Below are 13474 nucleotides of genomic sequence, written 5' to 3' on the forward strand. Positions count from 1 at the left end.
GAGCTGACAGTCAGCACAGAGCCCGACGCGGGGCTCGAACCCACGAACCGCGAGATCATGACCTAAGTGAAAGTCGGACGCTTAACCGACTAAGCCACCCAGGCGCCCCATTATATTTGCGCTTTTTCTAATTTCCTGAAATAGGCCTGGAGTGCAATGTACTTTCCTCTTAGGACTGCCTTTGCTGCATCCCATAGAGTTTGGATTGTTGTATTTTCTTGTTCATTTGTTCCATATAATTTTTAATTTCTTCTCTAATTGCCTTATTGGCCCATTCGTTCTTTAGTAAGGTGTTCTTTAACCTCCATGTTTTTGGAGGTTTTCCAGACTTTTTCCTGTGATTGATTTCAAATTTCATAGCACTGTGATCTGAAAGTGTGCATGGTATGATCTCAATTCTTTTATATTTATTTAGGGCTGCTTCATGATCCAGTATGTGTTCTCTCTTGGAGAATGTGCCATGTGCACTTGAGAAGAAAGTGAATTCCATGACCTCAGGATGTAGAGTTCTAAATACATCTGTCAAATCCATCTGGTCCAATGTGTCATTCAAGTCCATTGTTTCTTTAGTGATTTTCTGTCTAGTTGATCTATCCATTGCTGTAAGTGGAGTATTAAAGTCCTCTGCTGTTAGCACACTCTTATTCATAAGATTGTTTCTGTTTGTGATTAATTGTTTTATGTATTTGGGTGCTTCCATATTTGGTGCATCGACATTTATACTTGTTAGCTCTTCCTGATGGATACACCCTGTAATTATTATGGAATGCCCTTCTTCATACCTTGTTACTGCTTTTACTTTAAAGTCCAGTTTGTCTGATATAAGTATGGCTACTCCAGTTTTCTTTTGACTTCCAATAGCATGATAGGTATTTCTTCATCCCTTTACTTTCAATCTGAAGGTGTCCTCAGGTCTAAAATGAGTCTCTTGTAGACAGCCAATAGATGGACTTTGTTTTTTATCCATTCTGCTACCCTTTGTCTTTTTATTGGGGCATTTAGTCCATTTACATTCAGTGTTTTTATTGGAAAATATGGTTTTAGAGTCATTGTATTCTTTGTAGGATTCATGCTTTTGGTGGTGTCTCTGGTACCTCATGTTCCTTGCAACATTTCCTCATAGAGTCCCCCTTAGGATTTCTTGTAGGGCTGGTTTAGTGGTGATGATTTCTTTCAATTTTTGTTTATTTGGGAACACTTTTATCTCTCCTTCTATTCTGAATGACAGGCTTGCTGGATAGAGGATTGTTGGCTACATATTTTTTCTGTTCATCACATTGAAGATTTCCTGCTATTCCTTACTGGCCTGCCAAGTTTCAGTAGATAGGTCTGTAACTACTCTGATAGGTCTCCCTGTTTATGTTAGGGCCCTTTTATCCCTAGCTACTTTCAGAATTCTCTCTTAGTCCTTATGTTTTTCCAGTTCCACTCTGATATGTCAAGGTGAAGATTGATTCAAGTTATGTCTGAGGGGAGTTCTCTGTGTCTCTTGGATTTAAATGTCTGTTTTCTTCCCTATATTGGGGAAGTTGTCAGCTATAATTTGTTCAAGTATTCCTTCAGCACCTTTTCCTCTCTCTTCCTCTTCTGGAATTTCTATGATATGGATATTTTTCCATTTGATTGTATCATTCAGTTCTTGAACTCTCCTTTCATGTTCCTAGATCAGTTTATCTCTCTTTTTCTCAGTTTCCTCTTTTTCTATAATTGTGTCCTCTAATTCACCTATTCTTCCCTCTGTCTCTTCAGTCCATTCATTGGACTTCTCCATTTTATTATGTACCTCATTTATAGCATTTTTTAATTCATCACAGGTATTTTTAAGCTTCATAGTCTTCGTAGGAATAACTTCTCTGTTGCCTTCCATGCCTTTTTCAAGCACAGCGATTAATTTTATGACTATTGTTCTAAATTCTTGTTCACTTCTGTTGCTCATATCTGTTTTGAGCAGTTCTTTAGCTGTCATTTCTTCCTGGAATTTCTTTAGGGGAGAGTTCTTCCGTTTTGTCATTTTGTTTAGCTTTCTGTCTCTTGTTAGTTTTATTTTTTATTTTTTTTTAAATGTTTTTTATTTATTTCTAGGAGAGAGAGAGAGAGACAGCGTGAGCAGGGGAGGGTCAGAGAGAGAGGGAGTCACAGACTGAAACAGGCTCCAGGCTCTGAGCTGGCAGTCAGCACAGAGCCCGACGCGGGGCTCGAACCCACGAACCGCGAGATCATGACCTAAGCAAAAGTCGGACGCTCAACCGACTAAGCCACCCAGGCGCCCCATCTCTTGTTAGTTTTAAAAGCTTGTTATGTGCTCTGAACCTGCAAGTACTGCCATATAACAAGGCTCATTGACTGTCCAGGGCCTATCCTTTCAGGAAGTGTTCTTGAATGGTGTCTTTTGGTCTCGTTGATACTTTGGTTATTTTATTTTCCTACTCGGATTGGTATTTGGGACTCTCCAACACGTGTACTTTGGCTTGTTTCTTGTGGTAGCCCTGGAAAGGAAAGCAGACAGACAAACACATAGGGAACGAAGACATGCAAACGCATAGAAAAATCCAACAAAGAAGCAATTTGAAAGGGAAAAGAAAAGGAAAAAAGAAAAAAAAAAGGAAAAATAAAGAAAAAAAGCAAATGACAAAGGACAGTCTTAAAGCATAAAACCAGAATTCCCAGCTACAAATAAAGAGCAGGGTGTATGCAGTGCTGATGGAAGAGCATATACAAAGAGAGAAATGACAGGGCGGGGAGAAAGCAAAATTGTATAATGACCAGGCAGAGAGACTATGAGGCTTAAATCAGAGAGAGGAAGATGAGAATATGGTAGGAGGCGAGGAGAAACAAAAGATAATGTTACTCAGAGAAACTATATAGTCTGATTATTTCAGAGACAGAGAGACAAAAAGGTAGCAGTGGACGTGTAGAGTATACATCTAGAGAATTGATTAAATGTTACTGTTTAAGCAAACCAATGACCAGAGTGCCCAGTCCAGCAGTGGGGAGGGATTCACATGAGACAAGGGAAAATATATCTGAATAGAAAGAATTGATCTAGAATTAATCACGGCTGTGCATCCATGTAGTTCTTGCCCTGGGCTCCGGTGGAAAAAAAAAAAAGCAAGCAGCTCTCTAGTGTGGATGGGCATGGTGTGGTGTAGGCAGGTCTTAGCCTCCACTGGGGTCCCGCTGGCCGCTCCGTGAGGTCCTGCCTTGGTGGTTGTGGGGAGAAAAATGGCAGCGCCCTAGTCTCTTCTTGAACCAAGCTTCGCAAATCACTCTTTTGGTCTGGTCTCCCTGTGCCATGGTCATAGCTGAGGTGGGCTGTGTTGTATGTCATGTTGTATGTCCCCAAGCCCTGCCTTGTTTCCGAGGTCTTAGTCCGCAGGCTTTATTGATACAGCCCAAAATATAATCCGTCAGGCCAGGCTGCTTCCCAGCCGGGGGTCAAGCTAGGAGAGCAGCAGAGTAGTTTCTCCTGGCGCAGCCTGGGACCTGGGCATCCGGACCAAAGTCAGCACCACAGCTAGAAATAGGATCACTCTCCATCTCTAGCTGATGGTTTTCTCTTCTCCAGGGACTGTTCTATGAGCAGTTTCAGCTGCTCTTTCTATTCCCCTCGAATCTCCGTGGCTCCCTGTGAAGGGGGTTTCCTTCCCTCCTGTGTCTCCAGGTCCTGGCCCATTTTTGTCTTCCTCAGATCTCACTCATGCACCTATCAGGTTGTTTTCTTAGTGGACTCGGTCTCTTTTCCTCCCAAACTCCTGCGGTTCAGTGTCCTATGGCTTCAGGTCTTCTCTGTTTGAGAGATGGGGTGAATGAAATGAAGGGAGCTCCCTACTTCTCTGCCATCTTGCCTCCCTCCTTTTATTTTTTTAAATAAAGTTTATTTATTTATTTTGCAAGAGAGTAAGGGGGAGAGTAAGTAAGGGAGAAACGCCTAAGCAGCTGACAGCACAGAGTCCAACGCAGGACTTGAACTCACAAACTGTGAGATCATGATGAGAGCCAAAACCGAGAGTCAGATGCTTAACTGACTGAGCCACCCAGGAGCCCCATTCCATGTGAACTTTAGAGGAGTGTGTGTTTTGTGGTTGTTAGGTGTGTGTTCTGTATGTGCCAACTAGGTCAATTTGGTTATTCACTTCTTCCAATCTTTTATATCCTTTCTGATTTCAGTGATAGGTAGGAAAGAGTATATCAATTAGTTTTAATTGTAATTTCTTTTATTATGATATTATATTGGTATTTAATGAAATTTCATATATTTAAAGGCCATTAGCTATTCTCTGTGAACTGATTGTTCCATATCTTTTGTAGCTTGCTTTTTACCTTTATTTGTAGAGTGCTTTTATATTGGAATTTAAAATTTTTATTTGTCAAGCTTTTACTTGTCGTTTTATGGCTTTTATGTTTTGCATTTCTTAAAGTTTCCCTCATAATTATAAGTACAGTTAATCTATATTTTCTTCTAATACAGATAATTTATGTTTCATTTACCACTTTCAGAAATAACCAACAAAATCTCCCTACACAATTTGTTGAAAAACAATAACAATAATAACTACTATTTATTGGGTGATTATTGTATACTATGCATTGTTCTCCAGTAGTTTACATATATTGAGTCACTTAGTTCTCACAGTCACCTTTTAAGGTCACTACTTTTATCTCCATTTCACAGATAAGGAAACTGAAATACAGAATAGGTTTGGTAGTCCAAGGTTACTGTATCAGTCTGGGTCCAACTAGGAGACAAACCACACAGTAGATACAGTAGGAGAAGTTTAATACAAAGAATTATTAGACAGTGATAAGAAAGTAACTATATAAAGATGGAATGAGAACTCAAAATGTATTCTAGGGCAGAGGGAGAAATACCCAAGTAAGGATAGCCTTGAAAGGAGATTCAGACATCATGAAAGAAGGTATGGTTGTACCCCACTGCCTGGCAGATTCGTTGCTGGGTCACTCAGGCCACAGTCACTGTGAGACCAGGAACAATCCTGTGGGGCACAGGTGAGCTCAGGCTTGTGGGCAGGCACACAGGGATCAGGAAACTATGGGAATTGAACCTCTGTAGCACAGGATAAAGTTTGGGCTTTTGGCTCATGAGCATTCGTTCCTGTTGAACACTTTTCTTTTTGTGCTTGTGTGGCTGAGAGTTGTGACTTGATCTGGGTACAGTCCTTTTCTTCCTGGTACTGTCATCTATGCTCTTGTAACCTGAATCAGGAGCTGGGGAGAACATGTGGTGGCCAAATGCTGGAGAAAGCGGGATCCTGAAGGCCCTTAGCTCTGGGGAATGCTATGTGGGCCAAACAGTGAAGAAAAACTGACACTCTCCAAGGCTGGCTAATAAGTCACCCTTTCCTGCTGCAGTGTGTCTCCGGTGCCCTCTACTGACAAAGCTACTGGTATGCCAGCTGGCAAAGGGAACGTATTTAAAGGGCCCATATCCATTTCCACAGATCAGGCAATGAAGGGAGATTTTGTAGCTGAGAAGAAATAGGTTGATAGCCAGTACAGTCATAAAATAGTCTGACTCCCATTACTCTGTGTTCTTTCTATCTCTCTCATAGAGTCTATCTTTTCTTACTCATTTTTTAAATGTTTTTTAAAAAATTTTAATTTGAGAGAGACAGAGAGTGAGTGGGGGAGGGGCAGAGAGAGAGGGAGACACAGAAGCTGAAGCAGGCTCCAGGCTCTGAACTGTCAGTACAGAGTCTGATGCAGGGCTTGAACCCACAGACTGTGAGATCATGACCTGAGCTGAAGTCGGACGCCCAACCGACTGAGCTACCCAGGTGCCCCTATCTTTTCTTAGTCATTTGAAATATGATATCTTGCATTAAATATCCAAATGCATGTGTGTCTGTGTCTGAACTGTAGCTTTATTCTGTTCCATTGATGTATTTGTCTGTCTGTACCCAAACTCTACTCTCTTAATTAAGAAGAGATTTTTATAAGAAATGGTATCTTGTAGGGTGAATATCTCTTCATTTTTTCCCCCAAAGTGTTTCTTCCTGATGAATTTAAGAGTCAGCTTGTCATACACCATAGAAGTCCTTTTAAAGTTTTGATGCAGAATTTATAGATTTTAATTTATAACTTAATTTGACAATTATTAAAGTGTTTACAATATTGAATCAACATGTACAGAGATGTAAAATTTTTTTTAATGTTATTTTTGAGAGAGAGAGAAAGAGCAGTGATGAGTCGGGTAGGGACAGAGAGATGGAGAGAGAATTCCAAGCAGGTTCCCTGCTGTCAGCACAGAGCCTGATGCTGGATTCAAACTCAAGAACCATGAGACCATGACCTGACCTGAAATCAAGAGTTGGATGCTTAACTGACTGAGCCACCCAGGCACCCCTACAGAGATATATTTTAAGAGCTAGTACATGTTTTTGTTGTTTAGCTAAATAATTTTGTTTAGAGACAATATAATGACTCTAATTTTAGTTTTTATAGTCTCTTTATATCCCACTGCTGATTTTTTTTTTTTTTTTGGTAGTAGTGGTATCCTGAGAGGCATCCATTGATTCGTGGTTAAGAGTGTGGTGTCTGGCATTAGCTGCTTCTGTTAGAATCATAGCACTGGGATCTTGGGTGGGTAACTTAACCCTCTGTGCAAATATTTCCTCAGTAATCAGGGTTCATAAGTATACTTATATGATAGAGTTGAGAGATTAATGAAATAATGTGATACATTTAAGGGTTTGGCAGTGGGCCTGGAATATATTAGATACTATTTACTGTCACTGTCTTCAGTCATCATCACATTGTCATATTTCTCATTGTTATTATGACACTGTTTTTCACACTGACACTTGCTGTCCTTACGTCCCTTCCAGATATGCATCCTCTTCTCACTTTTCTTCGCATTCTGTTTTCTCTTCTGGAAACAATCTGAACCATATTTTAGGTTACCATCTTGTACATACTTCATCTCTTTTCCCTACTTTTACCCAATTTATAGGATATTCTCTTTATTCTCTCTCTCTTGTAGGTGGATTTGAAATTTTTGGCCATTCCTCTCCCCATATTTGTACATATGTTTATGCTTTGGAGGAAATTCAATTTTTGATAGTAGATGCCACATTTTCAGTTTATTTTTTCTCTTCTATTCTGAAATCTCCTAACAAAAAACATAATTTAAGTGTATATTTCAAATTCAGTCTTTTCTAAAAATAAATAAATAAATAAAAACAAAAAAAACCAACCCAAATTCAGTCTTTCCTGCTGTAGCATGTGATAAAACTGAGAATGTGTTTTATATTCTTTTCTTGTGTCTTCTCGGTATTCATATGTTTATTGATTTTATCCTTATTCATGATAATTAAGGGTTTTCATTAGCATATAGAAAAGAAGAATTTTCTAAGATATTTTAAAGTTATTTTAGTGAAACTCCACAAAACTGGGTGGGAAACTTAAAGACATTTTTCTGACTTCATTTTCTGCCAATTTTGTTTTATAGGAATCAAGAACCCAGTCTCAGTTGCGAACAGACTCTTGTGTGAAGGGCAGAAGGGCAAGCTCTCGGCTGGCCGAATTCCTCCCTGGTAACAGCTTTGTTCTGCCTGACTTTCTCTGGGTCTTTGGTCTTTGGTGCATGCGGTATTTGAAGGCTATTTTTATCCACAGAAGGCTGATGCTATTGGTTACACACCAGCAGTAGCTTGCCTTTGAGAGGAAGACACACTTTGTTCTGTAATCTTGGAACATTTTGTACATTTGATAGAGCTTCAGATGAAATAGAATATTACAGATTAAAGCAGAAAAGAGATCAGAGTTAATTTTTGGTTTTGTAGTTGATTACAGAGATGTTTTTGCTGTTACTAAGTGCACAATTGGGTCTTTTATTATAAAACTGTTAAAGTTCAGAGTCCAAATTAATTTTAATTTTGAGATGATTTTAGAATAAAAGTACTTAATTTTTCTCTTCTGGAGAAATACCCTGTGATGTTAAGATTAGTAAGATTACATCTTTTCTCCAGCATTAACATACAGTTTTCATTTAAAAAACTTTGAAGTTTGGAAGTATTTATAAATGTAGAGAGAACATGGTAAAGAGCACTCATGAACCTGTCATCTAGCTCCAATAATTAAGATTGTTTTTGCCTTTCCTCTGTCTGACTCATCTCTCTTTTTTTTTTTTTCCTGTAGTATTTTATTATTTTATTTAAAATTCTTTTTAAAGTTTGTCTTTCTGGCTGTCTGTCTGTTGTTTGTTTGTTTGTTTCTTTCTTTCTTTATTTTAAGCAGTTTCTACACCCAACATGCATGAAGCTTGAAATCATGACCCCAAGATCATATCTTCCTCTGACTGAGCCATCCAGGCACCTTTTCCTGTAGTATCTTAAAGCAAATTCTTGACATCATATTTTTTACCCTTAAATAATTTTGTAAATTCTCTGTTTGTAAAACAATCACCATCCGATTAGCATGCCTAATAATATTAACAAATAATACTTTAATGCCATTGCATACTTAATATATCTTCGGCATGCCTAGATGTATAGGTTATATTAATGTGTGTTGAAAGTTGTGACATTACTATATCACTTCATTTGATTGTTCTAATTTGAAATCATAGAAAATAAATTCACATAGTTTTGAAAAATCTTGAAACCTTTTACCCAAATATACTCGTTATACTTTCTCTTATATACTTCTCATTTGTGTTTAATTGTGATACTATAAAGGTCAATTATTAAAATGTTCAGAGAAATATAATTTTTAATATTTGTGTCTTCAACAAAACAAGGATGAGGAGAAGCAAATGTGAAAATTTGAGATTGTTTATAATATGTCTGTTTGATATCAGTAGGTTTACTTTTATAAATCTGAAAGTAGGACAAGTGTTTAAAAAAATTCTTAGACTATTCTTATAATTTGTGTTAAAAATCATGCTGTTTTTTTTTTTAACTGATATGAAGTCCAGTAACCCAAAATTTACTACGTTTTCTTTAATGCATAAACAGAGTCCTACTGAATAGGACTTATTCTGGGGGGAGTAGTAGATGTAAAGAGATTATCTCTGGATTTATATTCTCCTCAATGTTGATTTAAAACGTTCTGCTTTCTTTCACCCATATTTGCTACTGTACATAAAGCATAATTAATTCTAAACCAATTAGAAGACAATGTAAGGAGGGAATAAAGCACTTGTTTTAGTTGACAAGAAAAATAGCATAAATCTTGTGACAAGTATTTTAAAGTTCATCTGCAAATCACCATAATCCCATTCCCTACACTACTCATGACATTTACCAAGCTGACTCTTAAGTTTATATGGAGGAGCAGGTGTACAACAATAGCCAAGACATTTTGAAACAGACCAAAGAGTTGGACTTATCTAAAGCTATCCTTATACTTCATAATATTATCTTAATTAAAACAGGAAACAGGTGGATATAGGTAGAGGGATATATAGAAAAAATCAGTAGGACTGAACTGGAAGTCCAGAAGCAGACCCAGTATAGAATTAAATTTAATCTATCCTAAGTGTCATCTCAAAGTATTGTGTGGAAAAAAATGAATGGTGTATTAAATAAATTGTATTGAGACAATTGGCTACCTAATGGAGAAAAGTTAGTTTACATTCCTGTCATACCATTCAAAAAAATAAATTCAAACATGAAAGTAAAAAAGCATAGAATAAAATGTTTTTAAGAAAGAATATGAGATTATGTTTATGACTATGAGGTAGCAAAGACCTTATTAAGATTAAAAATTAAACTAAAATATGGAAACCTATGACACATGAAAATGTATAGCTATTATACAACCGAAGGTGCTATGATCTGAATTAAAAGACATTATGGCCTTTGGAACTGAGAACAATCATTTGCAGCATAGATACCAAAAAAGAAACTAGTAACCATAATGTTGAAGAACTATAAAATATTAAGACAAAGATAGCCTAAATTTTAAAAATTGGTAAGCAGTACAAATAGGCAACTTATGGAGAAGAAAATATTAATGGTATAGAAGTGCCCAGCAAGGAATTGTGAATTAAAATGACAAGATGATATTTTCATGTTATTTAAAGTAACAAAATTAACAAAGACAAATGATATCCAGTGTCGTTGAGGTTATGGAAAACCAGGTTCTTTGTTCTACTAGTGGTGGGAACATAGACTGAAAATTGGCAGGTGAGAGACATTTTGATATTATTTATTAATGTAAAAACTTGAAAATATACATGTGATGTGCTCCAGCAATTCTGTCCTGGGACAAAACACCTTCACATGTACACAGGAGGGCTCTATAGCACAAGAAGCATTACAGCAACATTGCTTGTGGTGTATAAAATGTAAACAATCTAAATGTCCATCAATGGCTGAGTAAACTGTTTTCTAATCATATTTTGAATAATCTGCGGTATTAAAAGGGAGAAACATGGGGCGCCTGGGTGGTTCAGTCAGTTAAGTGTCCGACTTTGGCTCAGGTCATGATCTCATGGTTCGTGGGTTTGAGCCCCACGTCGGGCTCTGTGCTGACATCTAAGTCAGAGCCTGGATTCTGTTTCAGATTCTGTATCTCCCTCTCTCTCTGACCCTCCCCTGCTCACGCTGTCTTTCTCTCTCTCTCAGAAAATAAATAAAAAAAACATTAAAAAAATTAAAAATAAAAGGGAGAAACATTTGTATATAGTAAAATGGATAGATCTCTATATTGTAGAGTTAAAAAATAGCTTTTATCAAATTTATACTTAAGCATTTCTTCCTTTTTGATGTTATCGTAAATTACATATATAATAAATGTTAATTTCTAATTGTTCCTTGCCAATATAGAAATATGATTGATTTATTACACTGATATTCTTCCCAGAGAATTTGCTAAATTCATTTGTTATATAGTACCATTTTTATATATTTGGTAAGATTTTCTATATAGATAGTAACGTCTGAGAATAAAGATTATTTTACTTCTTCCTGGGTTCTCTAATCTAGGTTACTTTAACTAATTTCTTATTCTTTATTACAGTGGCTAGGACCTCCAATGAAATGTGGAATAGAAATGTGAGAGTGGGAGAAACAATAAAAGAACTGTGAGAGTGGGCATCTGTGCCTTGTTTGTGATCTTACGGTGGAAGTGTCTGGTCTTTTGCCCTTAAGTGTGATGGTTGTTGTAGGTTTGTCTTAGATGTTCTTTATTATGCTGAGAAAGTTCCCTTCTTAGCATTTTAAGAGTTTTAAATAGGAATGGGTGTTATATTTCTTCAAATGCTTTTCTGCATCTATTAAGATGATCTTATAATTTTTTATTTGGTCAGTTAGTAGATTGGTTGATTTTCAACTGTTAAGCAACAATTGCATTCCTGGGATAAATTGCACTTGGTCATACTGTATTATCTTTTTGATGTATTGTTGGACCTAATTTGCTAAGATTTTATAAAGAATTTTCATAATATATGAGATACATTGGTCTGTTGTTTTCTTCTTTTGTCTTTGGATTGGGTTTATTTTGTTTCTTGGTATGTAGGATATATACTTTATCAAATTTGGAAAATTTTCAGCTATTATTTCTTCAGATATTTTTTCTGATTCCTCTTTTATCCTTTAGGACTCTGACGGCATGTATATTTGACATCTGTGGTCCTACAGGTCACTGATAATTTATTTACTTTTTCCATTCATTTTTCTCCTTGTATTGTGTTAAATAACTTCCATTGCTGTTTTCGAGTTCACTATTTTTCTGCAATATCTAATCACTTGTTAATCCCATCTAGTTTATTTTTCATCTCTGACATTGTAGACATCTCCAGAAGTTTGATTAGCAGCTTTAGAAAACGTCTTCCATGTATCTACTTAACATTTTTAATCATTCCTGTAACTTCTTGAACATATGAATAGAGTTATAAAAATTGTTTGTTGTAATATCTTTGTTTACTACTTTGCTATCATCTTTGTCATTTCTGAGTTGTTTTTAGTTGAATGATTTCTCTCATTATAGGTTAGATTTCCTTGCTTATTTGCATGCTTGGTAATTTTTTTATTGCATTTGAGGCATTGTGAATTTTACCATATTTGGTTCTGGATATTTTAATATTTTAACAAATATTTTTGAGTTTTATTCTAGGATGTAGTTAAGTTATTTAAAGACAGATTCATCCTTTCAGGTCTTACTTTATACATTGTCACATGTAACTAGAGAAGCATTTAGCCTTGAGCTAATTTTACTTTGCTATTGGGGCAAAACTCTTCTAAGTACTATAACAGATGTATCTAGAATGAGTTTTCTTACTTTGACTGATGGGACAGGAGCTGTTTCTGGCCTTTGTGAACTTGGGGCTTGTTCCCTCTAAAATATTTGTGGTTCTTTTCCAGGCTTTGGGTGATTCTTATTACACCTAGACTCATCTCTACTTAGCTGAAGACTAGAGAGGAGTCTGTAGAAGTCAGAGTCCTTTCCTGTGCAGCTCTCTCCTCTCTGGTATTCTGCCCTGTGAACCCTGGCTGTCGGGGGTTCTTTGGATGCCCAGTTCTTTCTCTTCAACTGAGAAACTGATGGGTTTGCCTGAATTTTTCTGTGCCATGGCCTGGATACTCTCTAGGCAGTAAGCTGGGTCAGTCATAGGGTTTCCCTTGTTTCCTTTCTCTCAAGGATCACTGTCCTTACGTTGCCTACTAATGTCTGAAAACTATCACTTCTTATATTTCTGATTTTTAAAAGAATTTCTTCAGGTAAGGGTGTAAATTTGTTCTCTGTTACTCCATCTTGTCCAGAAGCAGAAATTTCTCACACTCTTGGAAGTTCATCATACACCTGCAGTAAATGAGAAAAAAGCAAAATTCCTTTAGTGTCCTAAATCAACAAAACCAAATTTATCATGTTTTTACTTTGAGTTTATTTTCATATGACCCTAATAAGTCTAGTTATTTAATTTGTGTAATAATAATACCTAATATTTATTGCATTTGCACACTATATCAGGCAGTGTTTTATGTAGTTTGCATGCATTTAATCATAAAAATTATACAGTGATTTATGAGGGTAAGACATTTTGCAGATAATGAAACTGGGTCCCACACTTGACCACTGTTAGGCTATTAGGAATTTATGGAGTCCTTCCATATCATATTAGAAGCAACAGATTAGAAGAGGAGAATAGAATCCTTTTATAATAATGAAAAATAACTGTTACACTCATTTATTATTTACCCATTCACTCAGCAAATATTTATTGTTCATTTTCTCTGTGCCAGGCATAAAGGTACAAAAACTGTCAAAAGCAGATGGAAGACTTAGAAATCATGGTTGTCTGGTGTCATCTGACAATCACTCTATGGGGATAGCAAGTCATTACATACTGACTGTTTTTTAAGAAGTCTTTAAACAAAAAGTTCATTTCTTTGTATACCTTATTTTTTGGTTATAGCCAGCATATGTTGTACTGTTTAAGTAGTGGTGTTTGGTCAGATTAGTAGAGTATTTGATATCTTTTTTTTAATTTTGTTTTTTAAAAATTTATTTA

The 13474-nt window shown here is 36.3% G+C and overlaps 1 protein-coding gene across 1 annotated transcript in view; it reads left to right on the forward strand.

Moving 5' to 3' along the window:
• The window catches only part of TASP1 (taspase 1), a 114272-nt gene that overhangs the window by 47690 nt on the left and 53108 nt on the right, over nucleotides 1-13474 (forward strand). The window contains exon 6 of the mRNA XM_039219107.1: nucleotides 7469-7553. Within this exon, the coding sequence (XP_039075038.1) occupies nucleotides 7469-7553 (85 nt within the window). The remainder of the gene's footprint in view (nucleotides 1-7468; nucleotides 7554-13474) is intronic.

The sequence above is a fragment of the Hyaena hyaena genome, unplaced genomic scaffold (assembly GCF_003009895.1).
Source record: "Hyaena hyaena isolate Hyena2069 unplaced genomic scaffold, ASM300989v1 scaffold_789, whole genome shotgun sequence".
NCBI lineage: Eukaryota > Metazoa > Chordata > Mammalia > Carnivora > Hyaenidae > Hyaena > Hyaena hyaena.